The sequence below is a fragment of the Cinclus cinclus genome, chromosome 3 (assembly GCF_963662255.1).
Source record: "Cinclus cinclus chromosome 3, bCinCin1.1, whole genome shotgun sequence".
Lineage (NCBI taxonomy): Eukaryota > Metazoa > Chordata > Aves > Passeriformes > Cinclidae > Cinclus > Cinclus cinclus.
The window spans coordinates 78,962,307-78,978,921 of record NC_085048.1 but is presented as its reverse complement, the minus strand read 5'-3'; the positions used below and the strand labels follow the sequence as shown (position 1 = coordinate 78,978,921).

General features: G+C 40.5%; 1 protein-coding gene across 1 annotated transcript; it reads left to right on the top strand.

Moving 5' to 3' along the window:
* The first annotated feature begins 2,897 nt into the window (after nt 1-2,897).
* On the top strand, nt 2,898-6,693 carry SULT6B1 (sulfotransferase family 6B member 1). Its single transcript, XM_062489019.1, is given in 8 exon segments — nt 2,898-2,970; nt 2,973-3,024; nt 4,383-4,487; nt 5,168-5,265; nt 5,552-5,637; nt 5,640-5,712; nt 6,564-6,575; nt 6,578-6,693. Coding segments are annotated over 8 exon segments (615 nt in total).
* The last annotated feature ends 9,922 nt before the right edge of the window (nt 6,694-16,615 follow it).

Below are 16,615 nucleotides of genomic sequence, written 5' to 3'. Positions count from 1 at the left end.
CTCATATTTCTGTTAACTCATATTATGGGACTGACTTTATTGCCAAAATAAAAGTTCTTCAGATTTTCCTTAATAGGGACTTTATTTTCTTTGTAAGATGCTTCCCCCACCCCCCAGAGTTTTGTAAGATTAGTTATAATATTTTTGCTGCTCATTCTTACAGAATGATTAATTTTCCAATTCTGTTTTCACTGCTGGCTGGGTTTGCAAGTATTGCTTGTACTCAGTGGGATTTCTTAGTAAAGTAATTCCTGCTCTGAGGATTTTAAGTGAACAGGATCAACCCAAGCAGCAGAACCTTAGGGTTGTTGGAGAAAACAAGAATCCAGGAGAGGGATTAATTGCATTATCGTTGTAGTGGTTGCAGCTCTAACCAGAGAGGGTTCTAGGTCAAGGTCTCATTTAGCATATAGAATTTGCATTGGTTAGCAAGTTCTGATCTGGAAAGAAACTGTAGTGTATTTAGGGGCTTAAGAAGTATGCCTGTAGTGTTTAGGGGGAATTTATAGCAGCTGTAAGACAGAACACTGAACTGTAAGAGGCCAAATAAAAAAGGAAGGACCAGGCACAAAATGTGAAATATGCATCTTCATTTTAGTGAGCCAATAATCCCATGGGGCTTGGGTCCAGACTCCTGCTGGACCCTACGCAGAGGTTGTTTGTCATATCTTGGCACTGACTTTTATTTCTCACAGAGTTTGGAAGAGTTCATGTGTGGAGGCATGATAGGGGTTGTCTCTGAGGTTTAGTAACTAAGTAAACCTCTCCTGCTCAGGGCAGAGGATGAGTAGATTAAAAAAAAAAAGGAGATCTCACACTGCTCAGGTCTGACAGTTTGTGGTAGCTCAGCATGGGAATATTTTACTAAAGACCACTGCCAGTTGTTCAGTAGGAAAGGAGGTACACAGCTCCCCATGGCTTGCTGAGGAATGCAGCACCTTGTTAGCTGGTAGGCAGTCTGGTGGAAAAGCCTGTATGAGAAGAAATAGGAAAGAAGGAGGGAGAAAAAATGATGCATTTGTGCAGTGCAGCTTGGTTTCAATCTGTGGGTAAATATTTTTGAATTTTTTTTCCCATTTGAATATTTACTTCTACATTTTAAAACCATGCTAAGTAGATTTCTTGCCGTAATTTCCGATAACTTGCAAATTATGGTGAAAAAAGGCAAGACTAGAGGAAAAAGAATGAAACTGAAAGATTACCTGCCCCAGTCTGAAACTAGAAATGTGACACGTGGACCCCCCAAGCCATGGTGTCACCAGGAAGAAATAAAAATGTCTCTGCAGGTCTCTTTCCCTCTTGAGCCGAGGGGCTCTGATGTCTGGCTTCCTCTTCCAGCTTGGGTTTTTTCCATGCTGGGCTCAAACTCTTTAGCATTTGCCATGCTTAGATGGTCATGAACACGTGTGATGAAGGAACTTGCATTGAGGCCATCCAAAAGCTTTGCTTCCTAAAGCTTTCCCAAGCTATTATCCTCATTCCTTTTATTTGTTAAGTATAATGAAGGTTAAATTACAGCGAAGTCTAATTACTAAAGGTTTTCCCTAACTCAGGTGTGTGTATTACAGAGAGAAACTAATGCAAAGGACTATTTGTGAAGTAGGGTTTAAAGACAGTGGCTCTTCAGGAATCAATAGTTCCCAGGGTTGGCTCATATGATTGAGAAACCAGTAGGGAATTTAGAGATTGGGAATTTTAGGTTTATTTATTGTAGCTTTTTACTGAAATGAGATTTGCTTTTGTGTGCATCTTGGCAGATGTGAGCATGGATTTATAAGTAATTGGGAAGGTGATATAAATTATATCCATCATACAATGTCTTATATAAAAGCATGATATTAGGTGGTATATAAATGATAAATGTGTTATAAGACATTGTATAATGTGTATGTGTTATATACACATTACTGTATAAATGACATGTATCAGCTGCTTCCACCCAAGCATCTGAGGCCCTTTATGTAAGATAGGGTGGAATTTATTCCTTTCTGGGAATAACTTTCTACACAAAGCATGAGCTGTTTGTGCTGTGTTTTCCATGTTAGTGCATCTGGCAGCTGGATTCACATGGGACTCAACCGCAGGGGGCAGGGGCAGCTCCACAGCTCCATCGCAGGGACCCCGTGGGAAGCCTTCCAAGCACTTCCCCACAAGGACACGGGGAGGGTGCTGTGATCAAGGTGATCACACCTTTCCCTTGCTCTGTCCTGCCAGCAATTGGCACAGTGGCAGTGAGGCAAACGGGACTCATGGTAGCCTTGGAGAAGCTGGCTCTGCAGTGCAGCTCCAGGAGCTGGCCACAGGCTCATGCTGGGATGGGATACAGTATGGGGGAAGCTTAACTGCAAGATGCCTTCCAAAGGGTGAGGGGTGGGGAGGGATGCAGGTGTCTGGGGAGGAGCTTTTCTAGCACTTGTTCTGGCACATGCTTTATGGAGGAAGCTACAGGCACAGCCCAGGACGTGAAGTGGCAGTGACATTGAATAAGTGACTCCACCCTTGAACCAGGCAGCAGACAGAGGCAGACGCTTCCCTCAGCAGAATGAGTGGAGTTTCTTGCTAATTCCTTCCTTCTACCCAGAATCTTTCCATGTGGCAGGAAAGCTCCTGTCATTTTCTGTCACTGACTATGTTATGAATATATAAAAAAAATATTAAGTGCTTTGTTGAGTCAGTTCGGCCTCCAGTTATTAGTGAGTCAGGAAGGTCACAGTTACCAAGCTGTTGAGGATCTCATTAATGGAAGACATTACTTTGTTTATAATAATTTGAGTGCTTTGGTCTTTGGTGTTGTAATTTGATGACTATTATACTGAATTAAGCTTTGTAATGAGAAGGCTCTGACATTTTAACCACTTACATGTTTTATTTTGCTCTCTGGGTTTCTTGGTGTGGGTATGAAATGGCTTATTTAGATTTTAAATTATTTGATCTTTACAACTGTCCAGGGTATACATGTAAGCACAAGACTAATTTTATTAAATGTGAAGATCCAGGTAAATATCAGATTAATGAAACAAAATTGTCAAACCATTTAAATTTGTTTTTTTCTCTCTCTTGCACAAAAGTTATTAAAAAGAAGTCATGCAGCAAGTAAGCAAGTAAGGCTATTTCTCCCGACATGGGAAAGAAGATGATTTTGGATGACTAATGCTTTCTGATTAGGGGCTCTTTCACACAGGCAACTCTCACAAATCATCGCTGCACCTGTGTAAAAAAAACATCTCTCTTCTGGTTCTGTTTAATTCTGAAGAGGATAAAATAGATTCTATTTCTAATGATTTTGATAACGCATCTGCCTCCCCAAGTCTATTTCCAAGGAAAAAGGTATGGTGAGTTTTTTTATTTTTCCAAGAACAAGCCTCATCTCTCTGACAGTATCAGCATGCAAGACTAATTGTGGAGCCGTATCCTTTATTTGCATCCAAGCAGGTGGCACTGAGTGAAAACAACTTGGAGACAGTGGGAGTCTCATGATACTTGGGCTCTCTTAGTACTCCCTACAATTTACAGTAGCCTCAGGGGTGTTGGAGACGACATAAGCAAGGACATACGAAGAGCTGTTGCAGTGCTCTGAAATTGCTGGAGTGTCGTGATCTCCTTTTTTATGCACTCTTTTCTATGCACGGTCATGATGGGAATGAATGTGGCAGCAGCATCTCTGGGACATTGGCTGTCTCCTTGCGAAGAACCATGATGTTAAAACTTCAGTGTTTCTGGTACTTGGTCACTGAACAGTGGCAGATACTTAGCACTTCCAAGATGCACTACAGACGAAACAAATAATTGGTTAAAAGAAAGAGATTTTTTCCCATTATTATTATTATTATTATTTTTGCTATTTTCTCCTGCATGAGGCAAGAAAAAGTAAAACATATCTGGCAAAAATATTTAATGTGTATGTGTTTTCAGAAGTGCTTATGCTTCTCTGAGGATTACAGTCTCTTAAGGATTTCAAGACAATTATTTAAAAATGTGGTGAGTATTATTTAAATGTGATGTGATTATTTAAAAATGAGATGATTGTAACAGCTGTGGTTTCTAAAGGAGCTTTTCCTGACAGGAGGTTGGCAAATGGTTCCTTACTGTTTCCCAGGTCCCAGGTAGTTATGGGATAGTATTCAATGACAGTATTACAGTCTTTCCAGTTACTTCTTTCTACAGTTGCTTCATGACATAAACAAACCTTAGAAGTGGTGATAAGGTCCTTATTCTGATTTAGTGATAATTTTGTTCTGCATGGCTTTATTAACAAAATATTTTATAGCTCCCAGTATGCTATTGGCTGCAAAATGTTTGGTTATACTCTCACTGTGGTTGCCACGGTAAATGAGTGATCTAAAATTGTTGACCTCTTTCTCCCACTCCAGATAGTAGTGTTGAAACCCTAAAGATACAGCTGTTTCATTTTTCCATTTCCATAACAATGTGCCAAGCGTCCCCAGTTACAGCTCTGGGGATGAGTTATTTTCAGGATTAATGACAGATCTGCATTTTTACAGATACTGATTGTAGTTGAAAAAGCAACAGAATAAAGTATTTTCAAAACAACTGAATGGGGCCAGTGGGAAAACAGCTGTGCCATAATGAATTTCCTGATGGCTGTATGTTACAAGAAAGGAGGCAGCTGAATGCCAGAAGGGGAGAATGTCCAAAAGATGCTTTGCTCCTGGATATTTGCTCTTCCAGCAAAGGGCGAGGGAATTGCATGGCAGCTGGACAGCAGCATTGGCTCAACATTCTGCCAGTTAGTGTTGGGGGAAATACTGCTGGTTCAAAATATTAATGAAATGGCAGTTTGTTTCTGTACTGTTTCTCCACATTAGGCCAAATACCTCATTAGCAACCCATATTTTAGATTTAGGCTGATGTCAGGCTTTGTCTGTTGAAAGATATGACAGTATAATCACAGAAGGGAGATTCATATCAATAGAATCACATAGTGAGATTCATGTTTATGTGTGGAAACTGTTTACCTACAGAAGTTCAGAGCAAGCCTCTGTCATTCTCTTGTACAGATAGTACCACTGAAATGACAGGGTGCTCTTTTTGTCTGCATTGATGTAACCAAAAGGCAAGAGAAGGCAATTCTTCAGTTGTACAGAAAAAAAAAAAAAAGTACCCAGTTAGAAAGAAAGGTCACATCAGTGCTTTTTTTTCTCTTCTTTACAGTCAGCTGGGGATCCTGTTATGATCCTGCAGTCACCTGGAACAAACACATTGAAGATAACAAAACTGTGATCATAATACATGAAGACCTGAAAGGCATAAAGCAAATGCTGTTTACTGACAGCCAAAACACATCTGAGCCCATTCCTTGAAATCTGCTGAAATTAGGAGGAAATGGCACAGGTTTCTAAAAGAGCAAAATCAAGTTGATTTTAGCAACAAGTTGAGTCTGGTTATACAGAAGCAGAGCTCCAGGAAACAGAAATGCAACACAGGAAACAGTGAATAAAATTAGTAGATGATGGCGATGCACATCCCAAGTGGGGAACTCCCTTCTTTAGAGGAAGCATATTGCACATCTCACTTTCACTGTACTGCTTTTAGACCCTGACTGCCAGTGTAAAGCAGATAGCTGCATTCTTTAGATTTTCACCAACAGCTGAGCAGATCCAGGCCATTGCAGGAAGGCAAAAACTTTCCAGCCAGTGAGTGTTAAAGCTCAGGAGACACATGGTGCTGTTGGCTTAATTCTTTTCCATAAGGGTAAATTTATGTTTTGCTGGAGCGGTGAATGGTAGCTCTTTGTCTTGGGCAGAAAAAAATTTGGATCGATAGATGGTTAATATTTGTGTATAATTTTCAAGGCTGGGTGTTAAGAAACACCAACTGTGTGCTTCAGGAATCTCAGTTGATTTCACCCCAAGAGCCAGTACCACTTAGTAATGCCCCATATAATATGATTAGCAGAAGTGCCCTACAGGTAGCACACCCTCTGTTGTGGTATGCACTAAGCACCAACTAAAACAACAAAGAGTTTTATCTTGGCTTCTGTGACTCCTTCGGGTAGCCAGTAGGCTGAGTGCCTCCACAGATCTTTCTTCTGGGGTTTTCTAAATAACTCTCGGGGTCGCCTATGGACCACAGTCAATTCACAGAATTCAGGTGTTCCACAGGTTGATCTGTGTTTTTTAGCCATGGGTCAGGCTAGAACCTCAGACCGCCCCCAACTGTGGGCTCTCCAAAATCTAGATTGAAGGTAGAGTGCAGTTTAGAGCAGTGTCTGGTTGCAGCAAACAAAGCTCTTGCTGTTAAAAGCCACACTTTTGAGCTTTCTGGGTTGGTGCCACAGCTGCTGGTCACCTTTTCTAGTCTTCTGCAGCTGTACAAGGTATATGCCAGAGTTAGGAAGGAAGACAGTAACTTCCCACGGTTGCTTTATGTTCACATTCTATTGAAGACACCAATCATAAAGCAAATGTGTGTATTCTTCTGTCACATACTTTTTCTTACAGGAAAATATATTCTGAAATATGAAAAGAGAGAAAATCTTTTTGAAATTACATTCTTTGGTTGTTAGAGTCAAGCGTAATAATTTCCTCTTCTTTATATTCAAGGTGTTCTTGGAGATTGAAGAATGTTTTTGCTGAAGCTCAGAACCAGAAATTGGCTACCAAATTCACGGTGTGCTTATAAGTACCTAAACTTGGAGTGAAGTTTAAATATGATGCGCATTGCAAGGCCTGAACATCCTTTGCAGAAAAAGCCCACCAACGTTCAGGCTGTTTTTCATTCACTTCTATGCAATAAAATAGAAACCAGGACAACATCCAATTTAAAAATATTGAATATCCATGCAATTTGCAGACCTGTTTCTGCTAGCTTAATTTACACAAGCAGTCCTTGCTTGTGCAGTTGGTATCATTGAAGGCCACTGGGCTCTTTTAAATGACCTGTAGAGCTTTGGCCTCCTGAGTTTTTAACACTGATTTTTAGCTTTGATTTCTTGTTTCTGGTAGGATCCTGTGTGGAATATATGTGCAGTAATTAAAACTGCTGAAATAGTTGGAAATATATTCGGTAGGTTGGGAGTGGTTTTTCAAGAGGTGTTTTAAAGCAATCATGAGGTGTCATTTTGATTCTTAATTTCTAAGTTCATAGGATTCTGTTTTAATGTAGTTTTAATTTCTAGGTTCATAGTGTAAAATGAAGTTTCAGAGAGTCTTGTAGTTGCAATTTACTCCTTTCTGTATCCTGATCTATTTAAGAAAAAAGGTAAAAGAACTCAGTAGTGAAAATTTTCTCTCCCTTTCAGCAATATTGTTTTTTTTTCTTTGATAGTTTGAGATCACTGGAAATTGAGCCTTTGCCTGGGTTATCTGTGTTTACCTGGTTTTGCTTGGGTTACTTTATGCTTAAGAGCCATACATATGGTCTCAGAGCCAGGATTGGACTTTTCCTGGATGTCTGTCTGAGAGCTTTGAGCTGTTGCTGTCCAGAACAGGATGACTGTCCTTTGGTGGAGCCAGAAGACCAATGTGCACAAGATGGTCAACACTAAACAGCCTCATAAAAGGGTGTCCTTTTAGGCTGCAGTTTTCCCTTGAGAGGCTGGTTAAGCATCAGTCTTTGGGAACTGGTTGCTTTTCTCAACAGAGACATTTCTTTATTTCTGAAGAAAAGGAATCCAAGGGAAAACATGCTCAGAGAAAGAATATGTGGATAATGGGCACACAGTTGCTAATTTAGCAAGTAGAAAAAGTTACAGTCTTCTTTCTCACAGCTTTTCAGTTTCTGTCTGATAAATAATTGCTTGTGGTAGATGTGCATTGGCCAGAGTGAAAACTCAAGTGTTGGATACTTGAGGTGTTGACACAAATGAACTCTAGGAGAGAATCTGCTGCACACTTTGTTAGCTGATAGTAAACACAACAAACTCCCAGCCATTCAATGCCAACGGGAATCCCTTTCTAAAAGTCTGCCAGTGACAGGGGCATGATTAAGATAGCTTAACTGCAGTGCATAGTTAGGAGCATCTTGTCATTTCTTATTCAGGTCTCCACAAAATCTTGTTTGTCTGTCTTTTCTTACATATGTCTGTCTGTCTGTCTTTCCTTTCCTTTACTTTTCTTCTCCTGTTCTAGCCATGTTTATTGCAGCAATGTCACTTGTGCACAGCTCACTGATGGTGCAAAACCCTCCAGCTGTTGGTCCTTTAGGCTGACTAGCTAAGATGTCAGTGTCCTGAAGACTTGCATTCACATGGTGGGAAGAGAGGATCAATGCATCTGTAAATTTTCTTTCAAAATTAAAAGTTGTAATAATGGTCATTTAAAATAAGTAAACCAAAAATAAGGTACCGGTGAGGATGGAAGAGCTAAACAGAAATCACAAAATCAAGCTGTACCAGAATGAAGTGGGTTAATAACAAATAAATAAAAGTTTCTGGTCACTGAAGCTATCTTAAGTAAATCTGAGGTTCCCTATAATCTTTACTTAGAAAAATTTGGAGAAAGCAGCATTCCATGGCTATTTACCTCAACTGTACCTGCTGCAGCAGTGGGTCAAGATCATTGCTAAACAATTACTAAAAGTAAGTTCAAAAGGCTTGGGTCAAGAATGATGCTGAAGCAGGAGCATTACTTCTTGTTAAAATAGGTTGTCTGAATGACTGATCGATCAGTAATATCTAGCCCGTGCACTTAAAGTTCAGTGAAGTATTCCAGAACAGTTAAGAGGAAATCCTGTCTCAAGTTGCTAAATAGACTGTTTTTAAACATATCCTTAAATTAGACCTTTTGACCAGTAGTGTTATTTTAAATGAGGCTCTTTAGCAATCTGAGGGAATAGCTTATAGGTGACATTCTAAAATTCCTTCTGTCTGGTCTGCACATTCTTCCCAGTGCATATTCACATAATCAGTAATTGCCAGCTAGTGATGGGTGCTAAAGAATGAATATAGCATTTGTGAGTGTGAGGGTCAGCTGATTTTTTTTGCAGCTTTCTGTGTGTTGCAGATTTGGTTCTGTTAAAAATGATGTGGTGGTGTAACAAGGAAGAAAGCTAGATCTAATGTCCCTGAGGAAGGGAGAATTTGTACCTTCCTCAAACACTTTAGCTTTCATTCAGGTTGAAAAAGAACTGTGAGATGCTTTGAGATGGTGGCATTATCCACCTGGTCAAATCCAGTACCTCACAAAGATTGCAGCTGTTGATAGCAGCTAAACCAAACAAACAGTAAAATTAAGTTCCTCTATATGTTTTAGCTTTTATTTATTTTTTTTTTTATTATTATGGTACTCAGCAGTAAAACTTTGAATGGCATTTTTGACATACAACATTTAAGGAATATATTGGATTATTTTGCTTCTAAATAGAGGTGTTTTCCATTCTTCGACCACAGTTTTGATATCACCTTCTTTCTGTATTTGTAATCTGCTTCACAATTACCATTTTTAAAGTTTTCATGATGTCTACATTTATGGTAATTGGTAAATGCTGTTCTATTAGTACTTCTGTCACCTCAGATTTCCTTATGAGCTATTCAGTAACGATCATGAGGCAGGAAAGTATATCTAAATGGTATTGAAAAAGAAATTAGAGGTCTTCTCTTGGAAAAGAAAAAATGTGTCTTTTCTATGCAGAAGATAGTTCCCTTGTGTGTGTTCAGATGTCAGTAACCCAGCCAAGAAGGAGAAAAATTTTGGTATTGAATTATAATAAAACTAAAATGGGATTAAAGCAGACAGAGCTGAGCTCAATTTTCTCATTGTGAAATGTGAGCATTTCATATTGCAGCATTATTCAGTACATTAATTTGAAAGATAATGAATATTGAATTACAATAGAAGTATTGTAAAAGCACAGGGCACATATGACATCTACAGGAACATCAAATGATTTTTTCTGAGGGCATGCTGTTACAAAGGGTGCCAAATGGATTTAAAATGAAGAAGGACATGAAATACAACAGTTACAAAACAATCACAATCTTTTTATGACAGCAGATGCCTGGACTTGTATTATAATGGTTTTTAAAATTTATTTATTTTATTTATTTATTTCTTTTTGTTAAAGTCCAAACATTGATCTGAATTTTGGCTGAAGGACCTTTGGTGATTAGCACCCTCTGTTTTACTTGTAACACCCTGCAGAGCTTGGCAGTGTACACTGGAAGGGTCAAAATGAGAGTGGTTAGTGGTTGTTACAGATGTTAATATTGACAGGATTGATGTAGAGGAGAGAAACAAAGAACAGCAGTATTCTGAATGAGAGCACACTGCATCAGTGCTGCGTCTGAGTGCACTGCTAGAGCACTCTGGTAAAATGTCATTTACATTCAGGTGTTTATGGTCTTAGATACAATTGTCCTGTATTGCTATTGCACTTTGCAATGCGTGTCAATTGGATATATAAAGTGTTAACCAATAAAATATTCAGTTTTTATCTGAACTAAAGGTTTATCATATGATATTTGGCTTCTGCAAAAACTTTATGGGCTTGAGAAAGACAGAAAATTGGCCTTTTTCTTAGCTCTAAATGTGAGGCAGTCAGGAGCAGTCAGGAAATGAAAGGGAGCTGGGAAGCTGGTGTCTTGGGAGGCTTGTGTACTTGTGAATAATTTAAGTTTATTGACATATGCTTGTGGGCTCTCCAGTGAGTTCCCTGCTGTTTTATATTTTACAAGCCAGTGAAGCCATTTTCATTGCTAGAATATTCATTAGCATTGCCCCAGCAGGTAAATAACTCATAGCTGCATTATTGTGTATTTCTGATATATCCGTAGACAATGTATTTATATTCAGAGGGAAAAATGAAATACTAGCCTTAGGCATTAGACATACATCCCAATAAATGTTAAAAAAACCAAAAACCCCACAAAACAACAGCCAACCAAAAATAGAACCCGTATAATCTTCTGTCTTTTCCATTTTTTTCTCACAGACAGCTATTGGAACACCTTCTGCAGATGTGGGGGCTCCTGGGGGGGCCCACGGGGGCTGGGGTTCCATGCACCTCCATCCCTGCAAAACCAGGTGGGTACACCTGCCTGTGTCATGCCATGCTGAGAGGAGGCTGCCGTGGGAAACCCACTCTCCTCTTGCCTTGGGAGCAGCAGGAAAACTCCATGGCTGCCACAGCCCACTGCCTTGGGGCTCTCCTGCTGCAGGAGCTTTCTCTCTTGGGCTGTCCCGTGCTACACGGTTGGCTTTTAAAGGTGAGATAAGTTGTTCTCCATGTTTCAAAAATGCAGCTTAGTTCTTGGAGCTGGGACAAACACAGCTGGGAGTCTATTCCCCTCCTGGTGACCGAGGGTGCCAGCCTGCCTGGGGTCACTTGGTGGTGAAAAGCACAGCACGTTCCCCGTTCTGTCTGAATCCCAAACTCCTAAGGGTTTTTCTAGCAGTAAAACCTGACTGTTTCTGTGTTCTGGCCAGACAGAGAAAAAACATGGTGTGGGGGCAACTGGGGGAATAGGACCACATAAAAACAAGAGGGTACAGAGGGAGAGCAGCTCTGTATGTGTTTGATGAGTGTGTTCCCTGTATGGCTGGAGATCATAATTTGGAGCAGAAAGCCTCAGGAAGGCCACCTGCACAATGGTGCCCGTGGGAAGTGTCTGTGCCCTCCGGAGTCTCAGCAGAGGAACAAATGTGTCAGAATGCCGGGGTTTGCTCAGGTCCTTGTTAGACACAAAGCACAGGAGTATTCATGGTCAGGAGTAAACAGGGCTGTAAATAATCTTCTGTTCTTATCAAGTCCAGATGTCTCCGTGGCACTTAATTGCTTTTGCAGGCCATTTTATGCCTCTCCAGCCCCCATGTCCTGACTGCTGTCATTTTAACTCAGCAATCTGAAGCACGAGAGACAGACAGTGCATTTTATACATGGGTGATTTCACAGTTTCTGGAGAGTTTATGGTCAGGCCCTCCAGGTCTCTCTTGTGTTGTTTTTCACTGTCCATGTTTTGAATGGTTTACAATCTGAGGGCCATACTAGTGCTTTGTCCATGAATTAATTGTTTACTGGAAGTCCAAGGACACCAAAAGTGAAGAAAAATGCACAAATATAGAAAGATAATTTTGTAATGAGTAGAATAAATATTATTATTAACTGTTGTTAGTATAAATCTGTTTGCTGGCATGGCAGACCCTCCAGAATAATGATAACAGAAGTAGCCTAAGTTTGCTTCAGAAGGAAAACTGCTCCAAGTCCAGCATGAAATCATTAAGGATTAGAGGAAGAGACAATCCATAGCTCAGGTACAGCTGTGCTGCAGTCTTTCAGAAGGTGGAGGCTTCCAGGACTGAATACTGCTTGTTCCCTCTGTAACCCACCTGTGGCAGCATATCACTGCCCTGGCAGGTCCCACTGCACCCCACAGCTGCCCTGCTGTCCCCTGAGGCAGTGCCAGGCATGGTGTCTTTGCTACAGGAGCTACTGTGATGCTACAGCAGTTTTATGGTGAGCTTAAGGAAACAAAAGGAGTTTTCAAAAGCTCCATTCTGGGAGGAATCATGATTACTGCAGTTCTGAGGACCCACAGCAGCAAGGGCCAGCCCCTCAAAGTGACACTGATGCTCAGCAGTGTGACCTAGAGGAAAGCAGAGTCCCACAGTGTGGATGCAATATGTGTTAGAAATTGCCAAGTTGCCAACTTGCCAACTCTAAGCCAATCTGTGAAATGTCAGTGTCACCTGAGGTGAGCAGGGTGAGTAAATGCATGGCATCATGGAGCTGCTCATGGATGTACATGGGACAGTGGCTGCAATATTGATGCACTGGAAGAGTGAAGCAGTGAATGAGTTTTTTTGGGGACAATCTGGAAAATGGCACTTGTTATTTGCACATTAAATATTGATACCTGCACTCAGTAATCTTTTTAATGGCAAACTGAGTGCAATTTTATTGTGTTCTGGGGTGATTATATAAAAATCACCTTATTTTAGAAATAGTTGTTTAGAATTAAATACAATGTTCTATTGCTGGGGTTCACAGACTTTTGCTAACTTATATGAGCACAACAGTTAGTTGGCATTTAATTATATGTGTACCTAATCCAAAGCAATGCAACATTTTACAAGGCTAATTGGTAAGTTGTTATGTAGGTGGTTTCTCTAAATGGGTTCATAGCATTTAGAAGAATAAAAGAATTTTCACATAAATAATAGGTTATTAGAAATAAATGGGTGTGCAATTATTCATAGTATCAGAAGTGGACAATTCAGCTTACAATGGAATTCTCAGAATGCTACGGCAACAGTACGTGCATAAAATAACCTCTGAAATTTGTAGTTGGCTTTGTTTCCCATTTAGAATGCCTTGTGTAATTATTATAATAGTTCACTTTTGAAAAAGTCCATTATAATGTTTATTATGTTAATACTGATGCTGTGAATAATTGGCCATGTATTCAGTAAAATTAATTTGTGGTTTTGGACCTTTAAATATGAATGAACCATCTTATGGGGATATGTGCTTGATGTCTTTGGGGCCATATTTTTCTAATTTTTACATAAGAGCATCATACAATTAATGCTCTATTTAGGAGCTAATTTGAAGCTGGGGAGGAAGTTTAGACCTATATTTATCTTTGGGGAGCATAGCTAGATGCTGGGGATTGTTAGAGCAAAAAAACCTTTTTCTTTTTCCTTCCATGTACCATAAATGTTACCTGAAATTAAATAGAAGAGAGCAGTGCCACATTCAATTCTCAGATAAATACTCTCCTTAGAATCAGCTGCTGCTGTGGCACTGGCATCAGTCTGTTGAGGATGAGTTTGACCTCTTAAGTGCTCTCTCCTGTATACTGGAAAATGCTCCAAGTGTCTTTCTATTGAGGTGAACAGGAGGGAATTAATGTTGTGCTGGTTTTTCGTGCCATGCGAACACAGTTGGGTTGCTGAGGGGCTGGCGCTGGTTTAGTCACTAAGTGCTCATTCTGTTCCATCTATTTGATTATCAGGTTCAGTCAAGAGTAGTACATGAAAAGACTTATCAGAAGGCCCTTCAGAAAAATGGGGCATGCTCCTGCCCTGCAAATGTCAGATTACTATTTGTACTGTGACAACCCATTCTCTGTGCAGATGAAAAAGCCCATTATATTTTTGCAGCATTAAAGGAGGGAGATGTTGAATTATGAGGAAAATCCTGAGGGAAACCAAAGTCCCTCTAGTTGTATGTAATTTCATCACTTCTACACTCAAGACAACAGTCCTGAGAATGAAGCCATCAACACCTAGGTACTGGCAGTGGTTATAGGGTATGAGGAGCATAATTTTCATTTTGTTCTTTGCACTGCTTTCTTTAAAATTCAGTCTCAGGTTATTTCATGTAGATCCCCAGGGGATTTCAGCGCTAGGTCAGACATTGATGCGTCCCCTTTTTTGCTCTTCCCCACCCCACAAAACAAAAAAGCAGCAGGGACTGGTCCTCTCTCTTTGTTTAACCAAAGTGATGATGCCAGTGTCCCCTTGTGTTTATGGAATGACCTTATACTGGGATCTTACTCCTAACTTTAATCCCTTCTGCAGATGGAAGAATCAAACCTGTGTCTCCCAAGACAGAAGAAAAGAGCCAAGTTGTGGGCTCCTGTGATACAAAGAGGCTACTCTCCTGTTTTGACTATTGCACAGTCAAAATTAGTCGGGCAAGACAGAGCGACTGTGATTGACTGGGCCAACATACCTGCTATTGGGAGATGGGACCTGAGGGATTACACTTGAGCAGGAGGGGAGGAACTTACTGGTCCTTTGCATTCTGCAGCAGTACATTCATTAATCACTGAATTCTGCATTGTGCTCTATTTCTCAAGTGGAAATTGCTGCTGCTGTGCCTGATGTGGACAGCAATCCCATGGGTGCATGTCAGGCAGGTATGTGAGGTCAGAGGTCCTCAGGGAGATTGGGTAATGTCCATCTGCTGGTTCTGGCATGGGAGAATGAAAATATATGGATGTATAAGTATGAAAACAATATGATTATCAGGTCAAGTGGAAATTTCTGCTCGCAGAGTAACATTTATCTGGGCAGTCTCCTTTTCCCGTTTGTCTTACACTTGCTGGGTATGAGAACAGTGCCCTGTCTCCATCATTGCCGTGTATCTTAGTATAAGGAACAGGACTGCTGGAAAATAAATGTAAAGAAAGGAGGTTGGACAAATTTGAAAAGAAAAAAAAAGAAAGCCATTTCTGACAGCTAAATAGTGGTGAAAGGTTTCTGAGGACTGCTAAAAAGTTCTGGTAAGACCTCTTTGTCCAGCTGTTCTGTAGCTTTTAACCTATGTTGTATCCTAATCTGTCTGACAATATCCATTCTGGCATGTGCAAGAAAGCACAGCGTGTCTTTTATGACTGCCTTGTTCCACCTGCTCTGTGCCAATGTGGACACACCTAAAGCAGCACAGAAAATCATAGAACCATAGAATTGTAGAATGTTTGGGTTGGAAGGGACCTTGAAGATCATCTAGCTCCAAACCCTGTGACACAGGCAGGGGACCCTTCCATCTAGACCAGGTTGTTCATAGTACCATCCAATCTGCCCTTGAACGGTGCCAGGGATGGTGCATCCACAACTTCCCTGGGCAACCTGTTCCAGGGCCTCACTACCCTCACAGTTAATACTTTTTCCCCTAATATCTAATCTAAACCTCCTCTCTTTAAATTTGAACCCATTCCCCCTTGTCCTGTCAGTTCATGCTCTTGTAAATAGTTTGTGCCCCATCTTTCCTGTAAGTTCCCTTCAGGGACTGGAAAGCTGCAACTAGGTTACTCTGAAGCCTTCTCTGTTCCATGCTGAACAATCCCAATTCTCTCAGCCTTTCTTCACAGGGGAAGTACTCTATCCTTTGCTCTGAACTTGGTGACTTTCCTCTGGACTCATCTAACAGGTCCATGTCCTTCCTGTATTGTGGACAAGAAGTGGCTTTGTTTGCATTTGATGGCACTTTGCCCTGGTTCCCAGAGGGAGAATGGATGGGTTAATCTCTATTTTGCAGTGTCATTTCTATCCTGTGCTGTCTCTGCAACTCTTCTGGACAGAAGAGATAAAAGAACTCCAAAATTTGCCAGTATTACCTAGAAATCTGCGAACACCTGTCATTTCTCAACTTCTGAAATGTCTTTTTTTTCCCCTCTTTCCCCCCCCCCCCCCCCCCCAGGGACTCAATTCAACAGCACAAACCCTGCTCACCTGTGATCCTCTAAGGGAGAGTTGCTGAAGAGGTGAGCCCATTGCTGCAACCTGCAGGTGTTGAGGATTTGTAATCCCCTCAGGTCAGTTTACTTAAGGAGGGATAACTGAAGGGATTGGCAAGATGGAGACAAGGAAAAGGAGACAGCAAGTGAGATTTAAAAAAAAAAAAAAGAAAAAAAAAAAGAAAAAAAAAGAGAGAGCATGATATCAGTGAGTTAAAAATGTAATTTAAAAAGTTGGGCTTAGCAGCGTTTTTTTTCACCAGTCTGTTCACACTACAGAAGACTTCCTCTCAATGTAAGTTGCATGTTGCTCCAAGGCTGTGTGTGTCATTCAAGGCAGATGCATGTACTAATGTTGTTACTATTATTTTTACACAAGTGTATGTTAAAAAACAATTTTTGCAGTCTTTTGAACTTTTCATTATCAGTTATGTTAATCTCCAAGCAAAGCTGAAACTGCTGTTAGTTACTGTT